This window comes from Anarhichas minor, unplaced genomic scaffold, assembly GCF_050575085.1.
Source record: "Anarhichas minor isolate MPS153535 unplaced genomic scaffold, ASM5057508v1 ptg000010l, whole genome shotgun sequence".
Lineage (NCBI taxonomy): Eukaryota > Metazoa > Chordata > Actinopteri > Perciformes > Anarhichadidae > Anarhichas > Anarhichas minor.
The window spans coordinates 16,315,224-16,340,542 of record NW_027466456.1 but is presented as its reverse complement, the minus strand read 5'-3'; the positions used below and the strand labels follow the sequence as shown (position 1 = coordinate 16,340,542).

At 41.1% G+C, this 25,319-nt stretch overlaps 1 protein-coding gene across 1 annotated transcript in view; it reads right to left on the bottom strand.

The window, feature by feature from the left end:
- The window catches only part of LOC142946834 (ephrin type-B receptor 1-like), a 72,302-nt gene that overhangs the window by 26,267 nt on the left and 20,716 nt on the right, over nucleotides 1-25,319 (bottom strand). Inside the window, exons 2-7 of the mRNA XM_076088411.1 lie at nucleotides 17,857-17,921; nucleotides 16,891-17,181; nucleotides 15,964-16,182; nucleotides 15,671-15,851; nucleotides 6,958-7,113; nucleotides 2,387-2,649 (exon numbers count right to left, since the gene is read on the bottom strand). Coding sequence (XP_075944526.1) covers nucleotides 2,387-2,649; nucleotides 6,958-7,113; nucleotides 15,671-15,851; nucleotides 15,964-16,182; nucleotides 16,891-17,181; nucleotides 17,857-17,921 — 1,175 coding nt within the window. The remainder of the gene's footprint in view (nucleotides 1-2,386; nucleotides 2,650-6,957; nucleotides 7,114-15,670; nucleotides 15,852-15,963; nucleotides 16,183-16,890; nucleotides 17,182-17,856; nucleotides 17,922-25,319) is intronic.

Below are 25,319 nucleotides of genomic sequence, written 5' to 3'. Positions count from 1 at the left end.
CATGTGCACTTTACAATGTTACCGGTGGCAGATATCACACTCAAAACTCTCATAAATTCTGTAAATAGGCACTTGATTTCAGACAGAGGTAGACAAAAGCATGCTTCTCATTTCTAACCAGCAACTGATTTTAGCTGAACAAACAATTCAGTTGAGACCAGTGTAACTGGGGGGACTGTCCATTGTTCCGACGGCCCATTATTTCAGGACCCCAATAGCTGGAAAAGTGTCCCATTGGATCGAAAGCCCGTCTGTGCGTCAGCCTGTTATCCCCAAAAACAAACGCTCATTGTTTTCCGAAGGCCCATCGCTCCAGAAATACTTTTTATTTCTTATTATGGCGAAGTCATTACCTGCCCTACACTGCCTCTGACTGGCTAGTACTCGTTGCCTTTGTTGGTTAGGTTGGTTGGATTTAGGCATGAGGAGTGAGATTGGTAAGGGTAAAACATCGGGGTAAGCCAATCAGAGGCAGAGTAGAGCGGGTCATGCCTTCCCTCTCATTAGCATAATAATTAGCCATGTGTTCTGTTTGTTGCAGGGAGAGTGTGTAGTTTTGGAGCCATGGGCCTTCGGAAGTATAAACATTTTGTTTTTGGTACAACAGGCTGTCAGAAACATGGGATTTTGGTTGTTTTGGACACTTTTGGGAATATTAGGTTTCAGAATAATGGGCCGTCTGAACAATGGCATGGCACCGCAAATGGATCTTAAATATGAACTCAAAGGACATATTCATTAAAATTGTGCTAAAAGAATAAGGCTAAAGCTGCATGTCCTGTTGATGATACATGGAAATAAAGAAACAGCATTGTTCTTGTATTTCACTGTAAAGCTCTAGTTCTACAATTATAAGTATGATAAGGAAATGTAACATCAAACTGTTATTTCCTTTGCTTATTTATGTTTTATATTTTTCAAAAAATGTTTTATTTAAATATGACAAGCGAAATGCTTTTAGGATGAGTTTTTAAGTGGTTAAGTTTTACAGAACAAGACAGACTCTGACACTGCTAAGCTATGATTAGACAGTCGCTGTTCAGGGGAGGGATTCAACAACAAGTAAGTTTAACAGCAACAATGAGATGGTTTCAATGTCAGTATAGAGGCGCTGCCAATGTCTTTATCAAACTGTAAAGTCTCACCGTCTGTCTCATCTTGCCAACACAAAGACACAGTTAACAGGTTCCGAGTGCATTTTAAAGACCACCCAATTAGCTGCCTGATATTGTTTGTCATGAGCTTAGTTAATCATTTTGACGGCCAAAACAATGTCTTCAGTCACAGCAAATCATTAAACAAAGACGTGATAATTAGTGACGCTAGCTTAATGGCTTACTCCAAGCTCTAATTCTATGTTGTTTTCTTTCTTTCTTTCTCATTTCACATTTTATTTTGTGTCTTTCCTTTCCTTGAGATTCCGAAGATTAAAAAAATATCACTATTGGCAATATTTAAAAATGTTTTCTACATTTCATCAGTGACTATTTGCTAGATACACAAATCATTTTACTATCAAAAACTAATTTGGTAGGTTAAAGTCTTCAGAGGATTCCTAACTTTGACGGCACCATCCATTTTGTTAAAAGCAGTTTGTTATCAGTGTTTTCACTTGTTGGATAATTACATTTCTGATGGATATCTTCATGGATATTCAGCAGTCCTTAACAGTGACTGCTTTCAGTGAGCACATTGAATAACAATCAATACTTTCACAATCTGGTCATTGTTTAAGTCATTCATTCATACATCATTATTGATCCGCCCGTCCCACAACAGACTGCATTTAAAATGGATCAACTCATGTATTCCTTTAAAAAAGAACTTGTTTATTATTAATAGGTCCATCAGACTTTGACAGAAGATTTGGCCACATTTACATTCGATGACTATGAGAGATTTCCCAATCCAGGACTGAATGGGGAAGTAAAGTAACACACTTCCTTCCTTCCCTTAGCAATTAAAACGTTGGTGTCCTTGATTTGGACACCCAGCCTTGATGGTAAAGGCGGCCAATAGCAGGAGATTGAAGGTCCACCACCGTCCTGGCTTTATATTGCATCAGAGTGGCCTTGAGGTTTGATGGAACATAATATAACTGGAAACTGTGCATAAAAGCCTCCATGTCGGCAATCAGCTATATGTAGCCTCAGTATCCTTGAGGACCACAGTGAATATCTGACAGCTATTTGCATATTAACACAAGAATTGATCCAAACCTAACTACAGAAAGGACAAGTTGACTTTCAACACACATTTCAAGCCTACGGGCAGTAACCGTGTGATAGTCGAGATGAAGATTTCCATCTGAGTATTCCTTTAACAACACTGTACAGCAGGCATGTTGAATAAATGAAGCTTCGGGAAGGAACTTCGGTGGACAAACCTGTATTTCGAAGGTGTACGATGTGTGGGCGCGCAACTTGCTGATCGCCACGCTCGTTTCCTTTAACCCTTGCTTGCCCGAAACGAAGGCCACGCTGTCGTCACATGGCTGACACGCCCGGCGCTCGCTGCTGTGGCACCGGCGGCACACGACGTTATACGACAGGTCGTCGCGGTGCCCGATGTCCCGTGGTGGGTGCCACTCCAGCTGCACCGATGTCTGGTTGACGACTGAGACCACATTGCGAGGCGCTGAAGGGACACCTGGAGAAAGATAATGGCACGTTGCGGGGTTGACAACATTTTTGCAGAGTTTGTGTCAGTCTGTCAACTTAAAGTGAATCACTGCGCCACACCTGGATGCTATCAAACCTCATTACGGTAAGCACTTGAGAAAATAATGTTTTTTCATTAAGCAGTGCCTACTAATGGCTTACATATGGACACTATTTGTTTTTTACTATCACAGGATGTCTGGTATTTTATAGCTAAGCAAGCTGTTGTATAAGCAGCGCATCATTTTACCCACAATATTTTCCACAAGCAAGTCTGGCCCATTATCGAACTAATGTAAAAAAAATTCAACAAACGAACAACCACAGTACAGTTTGTGTCCCATGGCTCAAGATAAGATATACAAATACTCTTTTAAATTGAGGCTGACAAAGAAGAAACATCGCATTACTGACTCACCTCCAAAACATTTGAGGCGCAACTTTGTACAACCCGAAATATTTATCTAATGGCAGTATAGTTACTAGCTCTTTTTTAAATAAAGATTTGACAAAAGAACAAAAACGGTTAGTCAGTCCACAGAAAATGAAAAGGACAACAATCTTAATAAGTGATTATTCTTCAACTTTCAAACAATTCTTTAATACGGATATTATCATAAGCTGCACCCTCAATTATTCATACAAAACATAAGATTAATCTAAAGAAGCTAAATACTTCTTACACCCCTTGGGGCTGCAACAGAAAGGGGTTGGGCAATATATCAATATTAGTTTGATATGAGACTAGATATTGTCCAGATTTTGGATGTAATATTGCAATATGGCACGAGTGTTGTCTTTTTCCTGGTTTAAAAGAAAGCGTTTCAGTAAAGTCATTTCCTCTATGTTTTTTTGTAAAAGCAGCAATGGTCAACCCTACAATATTGTCGCAGATGTTGAGGTATTCTGTCAAAAAATATTGTTACATTTGATTTTCTCCATATCGCCTTGGCCCCAAGGCGATATGGGGCCTTGTGTATTTGTGGAACCCTTAATTCACTATTTACCAGGATTATATTCTGCATTAAAGTGCGGACAGTGGTTCACACTCCTGGCCATAGAAAAACTTCTAGAAAAGAGATACAGAAACAGGACATTTCTTCTAGTCTGACTCACCAGATGTAAACTTTGGTTAAAACCCTGCCATTGGTCGCCTATTTCAGTCGGCATCTATTGCTGCATTGTGGGCCAAGACTATTGTATTTCTTCAAAACAATCATAAACACGCCAGGGCATTTTTTTCCCCCATACCAGAATGTGTGGAGTCAGACTTTTCTTTAGCGCTGACACGTCGCTGTGGAGGTACGTCTGGCTATGCAAGAATAGTTTTCTGCACACTGACCAGTGAATATGAGGGTGATTACTTTACTTTTACCTTACTGGCAGTCAGTGCTGTAATAATTCAGCGAACCCTGTCTCTAACAGTCAGAAGGTGACCTAACAGCTCACCGCCAGCCAAAGAATCTCTTTATCTGTCGCTCTTCACTCAGTCAGTCAGTGTCCCTCTCTTGGTGGTTCCCTCTCTTTTCTGTCAGCTCATCTCTTTGATCTGAGGAGAAACTCTGGCTTTTAGGGTGTTATAGTGCGTCTTAAACGCACACCCAGAGTTTTCACAAGGTTAAACCTAGCGGGTTCATCTCTCCTCGACTGTTCACACACATCACACAGACCCGAGACCCACACAGACACATCCACAAGACATGCTGGAACAAGAAATGAAATGGGTATTCAACCTTGGCTTATGTTAAATCAAAGAGTCATAAGAAACGTCTAATATAGCCCTGTGGAATATGAATATGTGTGTATTACACCTACACTGCAGAATCAAAGTCAAACAATCAGTGACGGGTTGAGAATCTAAGTGGTACCATTTTATAAACAGAGATAGAAACTGTGCATTATAATCATACTCACAATAATCAACACCGATATTGAGTCAATCTTACTTTTGATGTGAATAGCATAAATCAAAAAACATTTTACAGTGTCAGAAATCCACCGAGTTCACAGCAAATACAGTGAACATTAAAATGCTAAACAAGTAAGAAAAGTCGTAATGATCATTTCTAATTGTCCGTTTGAACTGTCTTAAAAGTGTCTTTCGCAGAATCAATCTGACACAAAAATGCACTTCACAAAAAACAACACACAGATACAGTAGACACACACACACACACACACACACACACACACACACACACACACACACACACACACACACACACACACACACACACACACACACACACACACACACACACACACACACACACACACACACACACACACACACACACACACACACACACACACACACACACGTCCTCCGTACCTATGCGGTCAATGAGGCAAGCTAAGGGAATGATTTTCCGTCAGGCCGGTTATTCGCACACTGCACGCTCACGCTTCCATCTCACTGATCAGATTTTATATCGGATTTTTTTACCAAATAAAAATACATTGAAGCTCTTTCCTATTGTTAAAGTCTAACCCTTCTTTTCCAGTGCTTTTGTTTGAAAAAAAACTTGTGACTAAGTGTGTTTTTTCCCTTGAATTGAAAGTACCAAGTTAATTCAGAAAGCTGTGTAGGCTGAGTAAGGTGACACCTTTTCATTGGAAAAGTAGATTTTTTTGTTTTTCTTCATCTGTCAGCATCAATTTGACAATGTGCTGCTGCTGGGTTGAGGTGAGGCTTTTCATGCGATTTCTCTGTTGTCAGAAAAGGATAACCTCAGAAATTGTTCCATAACTACTGAGGCAAAATATTTGTTATGTTCCCTCTGTAATATACTGCAATACATCATCAGTATTGACACGGTTTGATTGTGCAATAACAGTAAAGGAACAAAAACTATTAACTATATAAATATTCCAGCATGTAGCCCCAATATAACAACAGTAAAATAATAACTTTAAACTGGAATACATCTATTGATGACAAATCACATCATTTATTGCCTCTATGGATTTTGTCATGGATCATTATGTCACTATTTTTAAAACAACATTGCTTACTGTGTGCCTCAAAGCCTATTTTCACACCTAACCTCTGGTGCATTTCAGCTGTTGGTTCAATTCATATAGACTGGAGAGGAAACTATCGATCAAACTCCGGGACAACTTACAAAGAGTAAGATTGAGCTTCTCTGTGCTTTGTTTATGTAGCCGGTCCGTCTGCAGGGGCTTTTAGTGCATGCAAGCCCATGTGTGTGCTAGCCTACAACACCAGGCTGCCGCTCATACGGCGGTAACCGCAGATATTGCCGTTGCTTGCACTATTCGTGTTGTTAGCGCCGTACTATGTTGAGAGCCGTGTGGAGGCAAGTTTGGTTATTGGTCCCTGATCACAGGGTGGTCCGCTATTATTAATATATGTTAATACTTGTATTGATAATAATAATTGTATTAATGTAAATAGTTTAGTTTTCATACTTGCTAATAACCAAACCTGCTCCAACCAGATCCCAACAGTAGACAGAGATCAAAACTAGTTCTAAAGTGGAGAAACAAAATGGTCGCCAATATTCACTGTCATAATTCGAACATTGCACACGTTCCTACACTGCAGCAAACAGTTTTCAGGTTACTTTTTATACATTCTCCTGTCAGAATGTTGCAAATTCATTCATGAATGTAAGACAGAAAAATAATGATCCGCCCACGAATGAACCAGAGCTTTTTATAGCCTTGAAAAACATTACGTTTTATTCAGGTCACCAGGGCGTGCACGAACACGGGCACGTACCGACACACCCAGACTATATACACACAGTTTCACAGTTTGAGACTAGCTACAGAGACAGTCTAAAATGATTCATGTCTCAACCTACTTACACCATCTCTCTGTGGAACACAGAGGCAGCGTTTTTCAAACTCTGTGCCTCGTCTTGCATAGCAATATAGCCTCTTTGACACACTAAACACATATTCACTTCAATGGAAAGCCTGAGGAGTGTGGCAGTGTTATTACTTACTGCTCCCCAAATCCCCAAACAAGGACGGGAACATTGCGGCACACCAGCTCTGAATGAGGTGCATGGAATTAGGGTTGGAATAATAAATCAAAGCCGATATTGGCCTTTAATTCAATGATGAGATATTGGACTGTCAGTGATGTCACCGGCTGTTATGTTGTAATATGTCAGCTATTGGTAACTTCAGTCCAAAAATCTGCCTTCACAAACCCGTCTCGGTCACCCTGAGGCATAACCACACTCAGCTATGCTCCTGAAAGGTTTATCGAGTATGCATTTTTGTTCTTTGTGTGCGTTTGTTCGACAGAGAAAGACAGACTCACTGGTGCACACGTCCTCCGGTTTGTCCATGTCTCCGCGGTAATAGCCGCTGCGACAACCGCAGATTGTGGCGGCCTCGATGGTAGAGCGACTGTTGAGCGGACATTGCTGACACAATCCTACCCCCTGGAAGGACTTAAAGGTGCCCTGAGGGCAAGCTGAAGAAAAAGAGAGAGAGAGAGAGAGAGAGAGATAAAACATTAAAAACTAAATAACCATGGACATGAATGAAACACAACTAATAAATGTGTTTGCGCCTTTTGTTTGTCTTGATTTCAAGACAAACTTTGAAATTTAGAAAGACCCTGCAATGGTGGAGTTATTACTGGTGGTATAAGGTTGACAACGCACAGAGGGGGATTCTCTGGGAATAGCAGCACATTATCTGAACAAGATACACAAAAACATTTGGTGCACGTTCACAGTGTCACACTGATTGTCTTCATTGTAGATTATAGTTTCATTTATCTGGTTCCTTTAACTGGGTCATAGTTGTTTACCCATGAATATTATTGAATTATTCTTTGTGACATGAAACACATATATGAATTCTTAAAGATGATGTTTCCCTTTAACCAACTGTTTTTCATCCAGGAATGGCTGATTCTGAGCGCACAGCATGCTTTTATACACCTTCATGGACTTTCATCATTTGCACTGCACTAGCATATTTCTGTTTTTATTTTTGTTTTGTACCTGTCTTTTTTATCTTGTGCACCTGACTGCAAATCAAGTTTCCCATCTGGGATAATAACGACTGAACTGAACTCATCTGGAATAAGACAAGCCCAGTAATAGAGGTTGGAGTCGGTGTGTCACTTCTGTAGAGAATGTAAAGGGATGCCTGTCTCTCATCTCCAGTGTTTAGTAGGCTGTATGAAGGCCCTCCCTTTCAGTTCATTACATGTGAATGCCAGCAGGTCTTGTTATGTGTCCCTCTGCTTCCTTGAATTTGAGGAAGAACAGCGCCCATTTACACATAGTTCTGAGCCTCTGTAAGTACCCCCCACTGGATCATGTGCATTTAATACCCATCTGTTACACAACTGCCAATTCACACCACTTCCTGTATTTTTAGTTTCTGGGATGTCACCTATGTGTATACATCATCCCCCTTTTTTCCAGCTGGTCTGCTGAAAGTACCATTGCATTTTAAATTTTTGGCATTCATTTTTTATTATTAGACCTTTGTCTGAACATAATGTCACAGACCAGAATCATGGCTGCTACTGTTTCGGTTAAATGTATCCATCTGTATCAATTGTACCATCTCTTTGATCAAATTAATCACAGCATGTTTGTAATAGTGCTGCTGTTAAATGTCATGTCTCTCTTGCCTCAATGATGTTTTCTGGAACTGTTTGCTGGTAATATTTATTTAAGGGTCTCTTGACATCAGGAAAACTGTTTTTCAAGCAAGTCCAAGCCAAAACAGTTTACAAATAATGAATGATGAATAGATAAATAAAAAACTTTCAGAGCAGCTACAATTAATCAATCAATTAATAAATCTAGTTCATGAGTTCATGCTCACTTTTCAGGCTAGATTACATAATCTTACGTTTCTTGTCCGAGGCATTTTGATAGTAGCTCAGGTAAAATAAACTCCTCAAAGCTCCAATTTGTGGAAAAACACAGCCACCTCAGCAGCACCAGTACAACTGACTGTGTGACTGACAATGTGTGCCAATTCTAAATAAACGTCTTACACCTAGTTTAAAGCTAAAGTAGAAAAAGATTCACTAAACAAATGAAATGCAACATCGTGACATGGTCAAACATCTTAAGTTAAATATATCACATTAAGTGAGAGTACTTTGCATCCCAGAAGGACACGTGCTTTTAATTAACACATGGGATTTCATAAGTGCCTTTTTTTGATGAGGGCAAACACATTCTGAATTATGACTACAAGTAAAATAGAAAGCAGAACAGGGAAACAGAAGTGTGAAATGAGAAATTAGACTGAAACGAAAGCTCTGCCAAAAGGCTGAGTAAAAAACCAAATGAGTTTCTTTAATATTACTTGTTTCCAGGTTTGATTAATCTTTAGCACTTCCTCCGCTGTAATGAATGTTCACTTTATCTCGGAGATGCTTTAGATGCTGTAAGACCAAAATGCAAATGTCACACAGATTTATGGTGGCGGGCGGAGGAGGATTGCACATGCGGGCTTTTACGGAGTCTGTACAAACTGGAGCCCAAATGATAACTGGAATTGAGGGGAAGAGGTAAATTAGACAAAGTGCCAGCGAGCTAAGAGCCTCAAAGTGTCACTTAATCAAACATTAAAGGATTTAAGGGTCAGGAAAAAACAAAAAGACGGAAACTCAAAGAGAAAAGACTCTTTTCTAAGACAGATTCTTTTCTGCTCGAAGAAATAGAGCAGAGCATAATAAAGGGAACAAAAACAAATGCTGTTATTCTTCGCTCTCAATATCACTATTTCTGCAGCTTTGCTGAAACGCTGTTATGTCATTTCTTGGTCTTGCTGATTCTTTTGTTCTAACATGACTTACAATGGAGGATGCTGTGCTCTGCCCCCATTTTTTTTACTGCATATTACATTGTGCATGAACCGCAGAGCTTGAAAAAACTACTCGCATCTCAGATATGAAGTACACTCCATATCATATGGCAGGACTTTATCAAGCTTGTATTCAATATGAACTTTCTGCCCCTTTTTTATCTGTATAAGGATGTCTAGGGATTCCCCCCGAAACTCGGTTCTAAAGGGGAACCGATAAGACAGTAGCAAATACCCGGAGTATCGATAAGGTCCAGAGTTAACGGTTCTACTACCGTTACTTTGGAAGTTACGGAGTAAGAAAAAAAAGCAGCGACCTCCCTTTAAACCTCCTCTCTCTGTCTCGTCTTTGCACGAGGGGCGGAGTTGTGCTTTACTCTGACACACACACACACACACACACACACACACACACACACACACACACACACACACACACACACACACACACACACACACACACACACACACACACACACACACACACACACACACACACACACACACACACACACACACACACAGACTCCGGCTCAGTACAGTGTGAGACACACATCATGGCAGAGAGAAGAAAAAGATCGAAAGTGTGGCTACATTTTACTTGAGTAGATGCTGATAACTGCCGTCGTCTCAAATGCAATAGAAGTAAGACGAGTATCATACCAGCAATCTATAAAAACCTTTGGCCAACAAGCAGAACATCAATCTGCAAAACTGTTTTCCACTGTTTGGCGAGCAGACGACCATCCTCGTCCACTGCAGGTAACGTTAGTTTTGCCAAAGCGGTTTGATAAAAAGAACAGTCTAACTGTTACTTAGCTAATGTTTAGCTGTGACTGTATTTTAAGGATTTAGGAACGTTCTGTAGATGCTGAGGCTGCAGAAATGACCCAGCACATCCCCCCCTCCCTCTACCATTAATTGTCTTTTTATTTCACAAAATAATCAAGCGTATCAATAAGGAACCGAGCCAATAGGCAATATCGTTAAGAGTACTAGTATTAATAAAAGCCTAACGATAACCATTTCTACTCTCACCACTTTCATACCGCATTTTCGGCTGTTTTAGCTGAAAAGCCCTCTGGTGAACGTAGTTGAGTATTTACGAGCTAAAGTCACATATTTCCCTCAGGAGTTGGTAGAGACCAAAGACGGAGCTAAATGAGAGTGGATATTGAACTTGTGTGCACCAGAAACAAGACTTCAAGTGAACAATAACATTGCTCTGTAAAAGCAACTGTTTGCTAATAGCAAACAGTTGCTTTTACAGAGCAATGTGTTAGCCTAACACATTCACCCTAACAACTTTATAAGGCGATAGTAAGTCCATTTTGTGCTTGTGGTTGCCGCTGCCCCAAAGTGGCCCAAGAAATCATCTATTGCGATAGTAAAAAGCTGTAGGGTGCACCTGTAGCTTAGGGGTTAAGTGGCGACCATGAACTGCAATGTCCCCAGTTGGACTGAGACAGCTGCAGCTCTAGATCCCTCCTTTCCTGTCATCTCTCAACTGTCTTTAATAAAGGCATAAAAATGCCCCAAAAATACTTTTTTAAAGTGAACAGCTGTGAAAGGCAGAGAGTCTCGTACCCTTGAAACCGGTTGCAAAGTGTGTGTACTGGTTGGAATTCAATTCAAGCCATTATTTCATCTCACTCGTTCAAATTATCTTCAGCTAGTTTTCCCAACGTTCCCCTCTAATCTCCCTATTTGTCAGACACACTTTCACTCCTTCTCCTCTGTGTCAGTCGGTGTCAGTCTCCCTTTCTATCAGTTCCTTTATATGCAGACCTCTCTCCGAGGTGTCAGTGGCCTGTACCTTTCTCTACCTGTTTGTGCCTTGAATAGGCAGATAGACATCTGGCTTGTCGAGGTCATTTATTCAACAACCTCGCTCATACGCGTGGGGCGTGTCACCATGGCAACAAGTCTCGCTCCCTTTCCTCTCTGTTAAATGACTCTCTGTAGCCGATAGTTATCTCTCTCACCTCGGGTCCAGCTCTCTCTATACGAACACTATACGTGCATGTTGTTACACATGAACGGCAGTGTACCATTTATAGAGAATAAAACCGCCAAAATGTTGTCTGACGACAGAGGGACTTTGTCAAAATCTGATCTGCCTCCAATATTAAAAAATTGAAAAGACATTTATTCATGTAAGATCATCAGAAAATATTTTGCATCAAAAGTATTCATACCGGCAGCGATAGGAATCTGTGATAGGCGCATCAATTAAAGGTTCAAATAGCTTTGTGCAGACAGAGGACCAATCGGACTGTTTAAGGTAAATTGATGTTGGCCTAAGACACAGGAAGCTGTTCTATTGAGGTTCCTTTTAGCAAAATGCTCTGATTGAATTTGCCTCTTGTTACGCAGCATGTACGTCTCGGGCTTTTAGTGTGAAAGGTAAGAACGGAAGGAGTGGATCTGCGCTGCCTTTGCAAACTTTGTTTCTCCTTTCAACCTTGACATTGTATTGAGTCTCCATGCTGTTGTACACTATAGTGTACGTTTGGGATATATCTGCTCTGCAAAACGGGATTGGTTGAAGCCTTTATTCCAGATGCAAAGTTAAAAAATTTGACGTTCTGAAAAATATTTCTGTCGCTTTTTAGCTGCATAATATTCACATACTGTGTGAAAGTACTCATAACAAAAAAACTGTTCAAAAAATGATATTGACATGCAAATTAATCACACGAAATAAAACCGTCCCTAGTGTGTGACGGCCTTTACATGCACACACAACCACTGTTTGAAATCAACTCTTTGGAGAGTAACATTCTAGGGGCACTAGTTGAACGTTTGTTGTTAAAATGTTTGATACTGAATATCAGTTAATGGAAAAAGCTATGAACCCCGTTACAAAAGAAGATAGTAGATACATTTACTCTAATTCTTGTAGTTTTATGTAAAATATTTGGTGTGGATAGAACAGACAAAAATGAAAAAAAATTGCCTTGGAGTTTGAACTGACGCAGCTCACAAGACAGAAAATCCATCATGCAAATGGGAGAAATCTAAGAATGGATGGTGACACAAAAATAATAGCAAAGCACATTCCAGAGAAAGAAAGAAGGGAAGAAAGGGAGAGTTAAAAAGGGTACAAAGAGAGAGGAAAAGATTATTCCCTCTGTTTTCCTCTATGCCTTTAGCCAGCTGTGTGGAGTCACACAGCGACCATGTAGATGACAATTGTCTAAAGTTGGCATACAGACTCACTGATCAATTATTTAAGACTTACATGTGTGTGTGTGTGTGTGTGTGTGTGTGTGTGTGTGTGTGTGTATGTGTGTATGGTGAAAGGCTGCAGATTTAAAAAACTCATCGTCGAAGTCCACAGCAGGGGTTGTTTGTGTGTATTCAATGGTTGTGCTGACATTTGTAGTGGTGCATTTGAAGTAAGGGTCTATTTAAATGTGTTTACTTTACTATAAGCACACACGCACGAGCACACACACACACACACACACACACACACACACACACACACACACACACACACACACACACACACACACACACACACACACACACACACACACACACACACACACACACACACACACACACACACACACACACACACACACACACACACACAGTTATTGTACTGTCGAGCCAGTTTTGCTGGATGGTTTGCACGATATGCTGGTTTGTTGCAAAATAAACACCATCTCTGTGGCCTGACACACACACACACACACACACACACACACACACACACACACACATTGAAAGACAACCATCTGTTCCAATAGTCAGTCCAGTTTCCTGCCAAGTTGTTATCAGCTGATTGGCAGAAGAGCACACCCAAAAGATGCCAGCTTGATGCAGACAGGCGGGACAGGCTCCGTCCCACGACATCTCAAATCACGGTTTAAGCACTAAAGCATTAAATGAAACACACAAGGCAGGTGTACCTGGGAACTGTCAAGACTGCATCTAGTATGACTTTCCAGTACAGCTGGGCCGTACAAACAATATGAACAGTTTTCACAATGGAACATTTTCTCTGTCAGAAAATTTGAAACTTTGATATAATGTCCATAAGTTACATTGCGTGACAACTTACAAATAACCCGATCCCAACACAGAAACAAAGCTGTTTCTAACCAATCACTTAGCAGTATTATAGGAACTGAAAAATTGGTTGAGTAGCTTAAAACACCACTTTCTTTTGATGTCTGGAGTTGGATGGGAGAGAAACACTCCCTTTGAGGAAACTATTTCATGTCGGCAGCCAGATCAGCAGCTACATAGTTACAACATGGAAAGATTGTGGACAAAATGTGGAGATACGCTGGCTACTTAATGTCCTGTTTGGTCGCGCAGTGGATGATACAGTATCAGAAAGAGCCCGGCTAACGCTATTTAAAGTGACACGAAGCAGATGGGTTAAGAAAGGGGAAAACCTGTGCCGTCATAGACAGGAAATACCATGACCTAAGTTCATCACCTGAAGCATAAGCACGTGCATTCTCACCAGCAATTAGACCCATCACCAGAAACACTAACAAACTGTAACATCAGTATAGTGTTGCCTCCGTTACTACATCACACATGCTGTTCTTTTTTTAATAGCAAAAGACATGGTGCCAATGGGTGCTGTCTAATTTATGGATCTAATTAGATATTCTGTTTTCTGCTCGTATGATTTTTTTGTGTCATGTTTCAGGTTGTGAATCTCCTATGAGGTCATTTCAAGCTGAAACGCAACTAATTTATACCGTCGTGAATATACAATTTACTCAACGTATCAACTGATATGAAACCTATTATTGCAATAAAATATTTTGTCATATCTTCTTTCTGGTTTGGTTTTTCAAGGGCAGCAATTGCAAGCTCGATGTCTTTTAAGAGATCGACAGAAAATGACTGGGAAGATTTCGCCGTAATTCCTTCTGCAGTGGCAATCAACAGCCCTGTAATATTGTCAGATTTAATCACTGTCTCCCATGAATCTTTTCTGGCTTTCTATGCACACAAATATGATGTGAAGAAAAAGTATTTCTGTGCAAAAGAGACACCGACACCAAAGGCAATGCTCAAATTGAACGCATTTCACTGGAGATAGATAGAATACTCTTCATCAGTCCCTTCTGTGTTCTCTATCTCTTTCAACTCTCACAGTTTTTACCTTTCTGTCCTTGGTTTGTCTTTTTTTTTTTTTTACTTCCTTGCCAGTCCAATTCTCCAGAGGGCTCTGCTGTACTTTCTTTATCTTCCTGGTTTCCTTCCTTCCCTCCCTCCTTCCTCGTTTCCTTCCTTCCAGATGCCCCTCTATCTTGTCGACACTCTCTGGCAGTTCAGGACTAATTTGCAGTAGACTAATCTGGCTGGAACACGCTAAAGTAATTAACATGGGATGAAGCGGCCTCACTTATCATTTCACCATATGTACATACATCACACACACACATGCTCACACGCCCACCCACCCCACACACACACACTCTTGCACACACACAAAACGGATGAGACTCTACAGGCAGAATAAGAAATGATGGGTACTACTTCGGAGAGGAAATGGGGAAGGAGGCCAGATATAAAAAGGAGGTAAATGAGATAGAGGAGCTATTTCTGTGCCATATTCACCCAAGTCTGCTTCTACTAATATTAACATATGGAACATCTCACCCTTGGGCAAAAATACATCTGGAAATGTATACATTAAACAGCAAGGACTGCCAGAAATGACACACTTACACATGATAAATTGCGCTTTCAACAGAATTGACTCAGCGTTATCGTCCACCATGTTTTGTAAAGCAGGCCAGCACTTAAATATGGCACATTTGTCTTAGTGAATGAAAAACAAAGAGAATGGATATGCAAATATTTTGTTCAAAATATAATTTCAATACCATATTTGTATCACGCACAACTTTTTATAGAATTAAGGTTGAAACTAAATTCTAGCATGCTTGGTGATACCTTTGTGTTGTGTGCTTTGTGAGATATTTGCCCGCTGCTATAGCATGTTTGCTACGGTTGATGAGAAGCATGTTTGCTGGATATTGATTTGCTGTCACAGCGGATCATTGACTTGTGCTACAAAACAATATGACATTTGTGTGCAGCGTGCAACAGTGTTTGCTGTAGCAAGGTTAACACAGCACACATGCCTCTTCATTTTTCACAAGCACAATTTGGACTGGCACAGCCTCATTAATGCACAGATTTACCTCGGCACACGTTGCCATTGTCTGGTTCATAACCCGCTCTGCAGCTGCAGCTGCCGATGGGTACCATCCACTCTCCGTCTCCGTTGCAGTAGAGCTTTATGGGCACGTCTACCTCCTCAGCGTTGGGGATACAGTTTCCTCTAGCGATGACTAATGAAGTGGACTCTGCTCCAGTCAGTGTCTGCAGAGAGTCAGAATCATAAAAAAATATATATACTTGAATGTCTGTATACATGCTGCACCAAAGTCTGATGAAAAGAGCACCACGGTTTTCAGTTAGTTCTGGTCCATACCTCTGGGAAAAAAGCAAAGTTCTGCACCACACTGGGGCATTTCTTGTAGAATACTCTGACAGCCAGCAGGGACATGCAAGCACCGAGATCCTGGAAGGCCAAGTGGAAGCCTTTGCCTTTGGACAGTGGCCCGAAACTCCGCACTTCTGTGTTCACCTTCATTAGCCTTCCCCCGAAATCAACCTGGGAGAAACTCTCATCTGCTGCGATGGTGTCCACCTTACAGTGACAGAGACAGACAGAGGGAAGGATGGGCGTGGCAAAAGAAAGAAAAGAGAATTATTTAAGGTTCTTCTGTCCCCGTTTCTTGGTTCTTAATTAAGATTCACTAAGTAACGTTTGAGTCTGCTGTATAATATTGGATAAATGCTGTATGACCACATACTGTATCAATTCATTATTTTAGAATTTAGTCAGAATTTAACCCTGATGATAGGAGGCTGCTAGGAGATTTCCAACACTTGGATGCTCTCCAACACTCTGATTAATCAACACAAACAGTGTGAAACTACACGGAAACTTGATTCAGTTTGGTTAATTGAAAAGCCGCAAACACACGAGGCAGTGTCAATTACATTTTTAGGAGATAATTATTACCAAAGAGCACTAGAAAAAACACATCCAATCAGTAAGTGTTCAATTCTAACACCTAGAGGAAGTTTGAACCTTGTAGACTTTGTTCAATAAAATCAGCATTTTTTGTGATCCGCTTCTGGACTATCGATACATTTTTGGATCTGTGCAGTGTTTTCTTTCGGATTGCATATTGTCCCTTTCCTGTGAAAACAATGTATCTCCAAAATTACAACTTTTCCTAGGCTAGGGAAAAATAAATCCTGGTGTAAACTCTGTGACGGAGACATTTTCAGATAATCTAATGGGTTCTCCAATCTAATATACTGAATTAGCACAATCTGGACTCATTACCTTAAGAAAAGGGGCATTGGCCCAGTACTCCACCCCTTTGATGCCCGCTGACACGGCCCTTTCAGTCTCCAGGTAGTACAGGTTGAACGTCTCTTTGCAGGAGCCCAAGACGCTGGGGATGGAGGCGCAGTCGCGTACGGTGAAGCGGATCTCCACGTAGATGCGTTGCGCCGCCCGCCGGTCGATGTAAGTCGTGAGGAGCCAGTTGTTCTGGCTGGGCTCAAACACGTTGCACACCTGGTACGTCCTGATGGTGTTGAGGTTCTCATCATAGCCGCTCACCTCCTCCCACTGGGGAATGTGTGAGTGTGTGTGTGTGTGAGGACGGGGCAGGGGGTACGGATGAGAGGGGAGGCCAAAATGATTAATGGGTTTACCAAGACCTGACACAAATTAAACTTTCTTTTTCCCTCCCTACCATTTTGTCTCTCTCTCTCTCTTCCTACCTCCCCAAGTCCCATCCTCATTCGCTTTTTTTCTCCCCGCTACCTTGTTCTTTTTTGAAGAGGGACAACCATTCATCACAATTAGAGCCGCTCACCTCAAACACACACACACAAACACACACACACACACACACACACACACACACACACACACACACACACACACACACACACACAATTGTAACGGGCTAGTAGCCAAGCCAGCATTTACAAAAAAATCAAAGGAGTTCAAGAAAGTGGGTGGAAGACTCTGTTCTATTTCCTCTTATTCCATTTTATTTTATCTATTCTATTAATTTGCAGACTCTTGTAAGCTACACCTCCCTGATCTATTGGAATCCATTCTGTTCTGCATCAATAGCGGTTAATTGGTGTCACCTTGCAACTGTAATTAGGATTTTGACAGACTCCTTATTAGAGCACTGTAAAGTGTACTCAAACTGCTTTCCCCAAGGGTACACAGTATACACATTCGTACGATTACACACAAGCACATCACAGCTCTCCACATTGTTCTTACTCCGTTGGCAGGGAACGATATCCAGCCAAGCTCAGCTGTCGCTGTCCTTGTATCCATCACTGTCTCTGTCAGACAAAAAGAGAGACAGACAAGGACAAGGAGAGAGGTGAACAGAGGGAGGTATGAGTTTAATTAACAGTCCGCTCAGACACCAACTTTAGCACTGCATAGTGATGCAGGTCATTTATATTCATAAAATCCCGCTTTACTCTGTTTTCTGTAATGCTTCTCCCCTTTTTTTTTTCTCCATCCTATCAAAAAAGAGATAATAGCCACAAATAAACCTAAACAAATAAACAAAAGTAACAAGGAAACAGCTTTGCAACAGCTGCAATAGTTGGCGACAACAGGGGACGGTTAGCAGCAGAGAGCAGTTACCGGCAACATTGTCTTACGTCAAGTAAAGGCCAACAGTGAGGGTGAAGGCGGCGGTAGTATCGTTTTAACACTATTTAAATAATAACTACATTCAGGATAAATCAGTCAGTGCCAGCAATAGCAATTAAATAGACAACTATATCATGTGAATGTGTGTAGGTAGCCCTCAGCTGATGTGGGTGCCGCTAATGACCACATGTCACATGTCAGCTTCATCTGCTACAGTAATCTCACATACTAACCTGATTAAATCACAGCAGGGAGACACACTGAGCGCTGCACACACACTGCATCGCTAAGCTAAATGTTCCCTCTCAGACGGCAACACAGATGAATGCAAAGCTAGCCGACTTGACAAAAACAGAACTCAACATTAGTTTCTGTCTGGTATGTGCAAAGCAATGCAGGCTGGAAAATTAGAAAATGAGAGAAATTTCATGAGAGAAAAAATGATTTACGCGCCAACAATGTCCATTCATATTAATGTTGAAATGGCAACCTACAGTAAAGTAAAGGAAAACCACATGATATCTAACATGTAGGATGGAGGTTATGGGAGACACTTTTCATTACATATTGGTAGTTCTAGTGCAGACAGAGGAGCAAGATGGCAATCCTTAAAATGTGCATGAAATGCTACTTCTCCTGCAACTAAAAGACGAGACGAAAAGTAAAAAACTAAATAATATTTGAACCACACAGGAAGCTGTTGTATAATTTTTAAACACCATTTTGCTCAGGCGGTTTGTTAGCTCTCCTACGTTACTTGTGGGTGAAATAAGCTGCTGTATGCAAAATTGACAGTGAGCGGACCGGCTGTGACGCTCAAGTCGACATAAGTTAGTTGGCATGCTGACAATACAGACCTCAACACATAGTCCTTTGTAATAAAACACAGTGAGAAGATTCAACGACATCACACCACGAGGCAGCCACAGGCAAACAGCCCCCTTGATTCTTGACATGCTCTCCTCCTCTTGCACCCTTTCAATCCGTCACCCTGCCTCTCATTATCTCCCTCCCTCCTCCTCCTCACATCCCCCCCACCTTCATCCTCTCCTTCACTCTACCTCCCCGTCTTTTATCTCACCCTCTACCTTGGGTGCTTCTTTTTCTTGCCAGCGAGCGAGCCTAATTACAGCAGAACCCAGTTTTCCAGCTCTCCCTTGGGAGAGAAGGTCGTTTGTGAATATAAAAATGCTTGTCACACGAAAATGTGGTTGACTATCAAAAGTCTTGGACCAAAGCTTATTCAAACGGTGACAATTGTCACCATCTAATTTGTAGCTTCAGTGCATTTAGTGGCATGTTGTCAACAAAGATTTTCAAACACCAATCCACAGCAGAATATAGACTTAATATAGTTTATTTCTGCCTTGCATATTTTGCTTGCTCAGAGGTCTTTGATGTTTGGGTTTAAAAAAAAAAGAAGAAAAAAAAAGAGGCTTAAAGAAAAATGGTAATATCGAGAGAAATACACAATGTTGACAGAGGAGATGTTGGAATAGCTCATGTAGTCTTACAAGCTATACCTTCCAGCAGAGAAGACGGGATTTGATACAGGGCTTTGCTTAAAGAATAGAACAATGGCTGTGCAGTGTCATACTCCACCACACCACCATATTTCTATTTCAAGAACAGGGTATTCAAGGCATATTCTTATGCACTTTTAGCATATACAAGCTGTGCTGGTATACGTATATATTGAAAATTGATTGCACCACAATGCCCAGGAACTCTTGGGAGACCTCTGTGATTCATCACTTCATGTTATTGCATACTGTTGTTGCATTAACAACAAGTGCAGGGAGAGTAATGTGGGTGTACACATTGAAAAGACTTCTTATCATATATTCAATAAATTAATGAAAATATGAAACTGATTATGTTTATTTTGTTGATTCATCTATTTTATTAAATCTCACATTGAACATTCAAAATCTCTTGTATCCTGACCATTACAGCAGCACCTCATCAAACTAAAATAGGAGGAGTCTCTTTCTGGCTGGCTGCTCTTTGATTTTCTCGACAACCGTTCATCCAGTCGACTTCATACTTCCAGTGTGTTGAGTTCCAGTGTCGAGTGTTATCTTTTGAGAACAACGAGTGTCTTATGTACACACATCAAATGACAAATGATGCAACGAAGAGGTTCTCGAGAAAGCTGTAAATAACAATCCCGGAGGCCAAGCAATCATTTCCAACCATTCGAAACGGGCACGTTTTGAACAGGCACCGCACTAGTTACCTATAAAACGTCAAGGTTTCAAACATGGAACATCTGAAAATGCTCCTCATAATTACCCAAAGCGCAGGGTAACATTCTTACACTGTTCGTGTTGTCGACCAACAGGAAAAAAACAAAGATATTTCATTTGCGATCAAAAAAAAAATTGTGTGCCCATCTGACCAACTAGCATCCAGTTACCCCCGTTATTTATAGCATTCCCAAAATCCCCAAACATCCTACAGAACCCACTCTCAGGCCAACAGTCTCAGGAAGAGGCTCTGTCAATAAGTACCCTATCTTGTAGACAGAAAAGATGTTCTGAATGTTCTGAGTGATTGCACTTTGAATGAGAACAGAAAACTGGTTTCCCTTGATGTAGAAAACGTATATGGTTGCATTCCCCATGAAGAGGCTTTGAACTCTACCTTTTATCGATCCGAGACACAAACAACCCAAAGTCCAACCAAAGCATTCCTATTGAACTACAACACCTCGTTCTGAGTCGCTGTGCTAATAATCTGTAACTATGCAATACAAATACAACTGGTGCCTCCAAGAGAAATGGACTGCAATGGGAACAGTGCCCTCTGTGGCGGGATTGGTTGGGGGAAAATGGAAAGAAACGGTTATACATCACCCCAAAAACAACCCATATCACTCAAAGACAAAGCTATACAAATGGTCTGTTTATGGCATTGTGTTATGTTGGGAGGGGGTGCAGGGGGAATAACAGCTCCAGTTTCCTGAAAACAACCTGTGAATACAGCACTGCCCAAATCAATCACTTGAACTTGACCGTGCAAGCAGATGAAACTGGAGCCATACTTCCATCTCCAGAAAAGACAATGCAACTCAATATCGCATGCTGCTAGCAATCATCCCAGTAAAATATAATCCCAGTTGGTCAATTTTTGAGGTTAAAACACAACTGTTCATACATAACATCAGACAGCCCTGCATCTTGTAAACACCACCTCTCGCTCTGATCTCTTATCTAATGAGCAAAAAAACAACAACAAAGAATTCAAGCCGGGCCTGTTTCTCTGCAGAATACGACCATGGTGCTTCACAGATTAAAGAGGCACTCAGGAGACACCGGCATGTGTTTCAAGCAGAACCACTTCTGCTTGAAACAATGCAAATCACTTGCCCTTTTACTCATTCAGGACAGCACCCACAATTAAAAGTATTGTCACGTACAACGATATGACTCAAAACAAGACCACATGGCTGACAGCAACTGGCATGTGTGTCCATGTGGGAACTGCGTCTGCTGCAGCAAAACAACAAGCACAGAATCGATCAATCTTCCCCACAAAGGGAGGAAAGTTCCCGTCCGCTAAACTGTAAATGAACACATCTGATCTATATGTTACTATGTCCCTGTGGTGTGGCATATGTCTGAGAAACTGAACAACGCCTGAAACACTGAATATCTGAGCATAAAACTGCAATCTGCACAAGCAGAATGGAATATGCAATTGCAAAACACTTTGCTGAAGCAAACCTACGCCGACTACAAATGTGAACACTGACCTCTTGATGATATATGATCATCAGTAATACCAGCCGATAATTAAACATTTTGAAAAAATATTTATTTTGATTCAAGTCTCCCCTTTTTTATTTGAACAGTAACACAAGTGACAGAAACAGTGTTTTGTGGAGCTCAATATTGTATGTAATGGTTTGGATCAAATTTGATTATGAGCTCGTGATTGGTCCCTGTATCTAGAGCCATGGGAAAAGAAAAGTGATTGGTTCCTAAATAATTGAATCCAACACTCGGCTGTGTTTTAACTCTGCCCTCGTGTTTATTACTGAACTGAATCTGTTTACATCAAGCGCTCTGAAGAAGGCTTCGTATCGAAACGTATAAGCATATTTTGAGTCAGTTAAACAAGTGAAATGCGAGCATTTTGTCCTTTTTTTGCAAAATGATCCATTGACTGACTCATTTTCTTTCGATCGACAATTCATTGGTTGATTTTCTTCTTATCTTTGTACAATTACAAGGAGTACGGGCACAGTATAACCAAACCATATCTGCAAACCTGCCTTGTGAATTCTCATTTTAAAAGAGAAGAAGTCTACGCTTGGCTTATTAGAGTGCACACTCATCAGTCTAATTAACGGCGCACAGCACACACCTCTTTGTGCATGATAGGGTATACTCTCCGATCAGCCTAATTACTTTTGACATATTGGAGGCTGTGATAGCAGTGTGCCCACCTCCCCCGCAGTGCTGCACCTCCTCAAACAAATCCACACACCACTGAACAAAACCAAAACCGTTGTATGGAAGAGGAAACAGCAGGTAAATCTGTACGATGTTGTAGCAGTCAAAGAGGCTGTTAAATCCTTGTTGTGGCCCAAGAGGGAGGAATAAAAGTATTTCCATCACAGACGCTGAATTAGAAGTAATTTTACTGTTTCACTGCCAACTCCTATTTCTTTTCTCTCTCTCTCTCTCTCTCTCTCTCTCTCTCTCTGTGTGTATGTGTGTGTGTGAGATGAAGTACAGGTGGTCAAATGGCAAGTAAGGTTGGTTCCTCTTATGCAAATTAGCCTAGAGTGTTCTAACCAGATTAGTCTACTGCTCAAAGACTGCAAATAAGTGCTGATTTATATGCCTCTGAATGTGTGTGTGTGTGTATATGAGAATGTACACAAGTATGTGTATAGCCTACATATATTTGATTTGTGTAAGTGCACATCTGCGTCTGAATGCGTGTGTGCACTTGTCCTGCCGTGATGCTGTGCCATTTCACTTTAACGCCTGATTGGTCAACGGCTGCCTCTGCTGGCGGCATGACGTCTTTCACTCCAGGAGGGCTTTTAGCGTGCGTTCGGCTGGTGTGCATGTTATTTTGGTGTGCTTCCTTAACCATAAATACGATGCTCCCAGGCGTACTTTTCTTTCTTTCTCTCAGAGGCACATACAAGATATGCAGTACACACACACACACACACACACACACACACACACACACACACACACACACACACACACACACACACACACACACACACACACACACACACACACACACACACACACACACACACACACACACACACACACACACACACACACACACACACACACAAATAAACTCTGCAGGACTCACACAGAGCAGCTTTTCTTTTCTCTCATTCCCCCTAAAATCAATTTTGAAGACAGTTATGAGGCAGGGCACACTGCTCTAACATCTAAAAAACTCTTTCACATATGTAACCTTTGCGAACATTTACGTATCTACAGGAAATTGCGCAATTATAATTAAACACACTGGGATGAAAACTAAAAAATGGCTTGGATTATAAGAAAAAAAAAAGAATAAAAGCAAGTATATAACAAGTCTAATCAAGTTCCAGCTCCTGTCAAAATGTTTTCTTGTATTAGGCCCACAGGAGCTCCGGCAGACTCTGTATTATGCCCCAGTGTCTCAAAACTGCTACTTATTTGCACGCAGTTCCCTTCCCTTCGGCGTCGGCTGGTACACAAGTCTCACCTGATAATTTTCACATTCAACAACAATCTGAAGCATACTGGCTAATGGGCTGACCCTGTTGTCTTAAAAGAGTCTGCTCAGCAGTTCAAAAACACATTGTATCAGCACAAAATAGACATAACTATGCAACAACGGTAGATTTACACAGGGAGTGTTGTGGACAAAATTACAATTCTGCTACAACACCATCATGTCTTGAACGAAGGACAGAGTTTGGTTTTGGGGCATTTTCTTCATTTTATCCATCAGAGTGAAACGAACACATGATACCTCTTTTATAACTGATGCCCTGATGTAAATTCAACTATTAGTAATTAAACTGTCAGTCAGTCTATTAAGTAAGTTATTTTCCATGGCTGCTGGTGACATGAAGCTACAAAGTGATGCCTGACACACTTTAAATCAAAGTTGGTCTCAACTTTTCGTCAGCGCTCCGATGACACAGTCAAGCGTCAACCAATCATGTGTTTGGTCCTCAACCTGTCCTGTTCCATCTAAAAAATAAATGCAGCTAGCCGGTTCCCAGTGCGATTTAAGCAACATAATACGTCAACGAGTGCTTCAGCAACACTTCAACAGCAGCCTGCCGACCATGTAGCTGGCCACGCTTGGCCATTTTGTTGATTTTGTCACTGATAGTGTGAACATAGCACGTAACCATAGACTGTATATAAGAAGTGGACGAAGTCATCGTGACTCATTGGTTTGTGGACTGCCCTTATGACGCCGTCTCCATCTTGGAATACGGCCATCGTCATCCTCGCTTTTTTGTTGCAGATGAACAGAAGTTATCATATTTGGAACGCAAAAGACTGACGTAGTGATGCCGGGAACGGCTCTGGTAGCTACAGCGACCCGTCAACCACAGTAAGCCCCCCCCCTTAAGCATACTCCGCTTTATGGTCTATTTTACTCTAAAAAGGGACCAAAATTTAAGAAATAAACATCATGCTGTGTTGAAGAAAACTTCAAACTAGCGATTGAGACAATTAACTCATGTTTACATCGTTACTCGGGTAATAAATCAAGTGAGAAGTAGAGTTTTAAGACATTTAAAACTTGCATCGGCTTCACTCGGCAGAACCCGAGGTTCCTTTTTAACTCGAGGTGATGCTTTATCAATAAAGGCGTCTTTGTGTCAAAGTTCCACTTGAGGTTGCTGAATTGCTCTTGTGGTGTTCAGCTTTTGCTCTCCGGCTCCGAGCTGCTAAATTAGGTGCTACGCCTCTTTAAGTATTTTTGGTTTCAGCTACTGTCAGCTCCACTCTTATTTATGCACATTTAAACTCCTTTTACCAAGAAGGGTAATTCAAGACTCCAGCCCTGCTAACACAGACTAT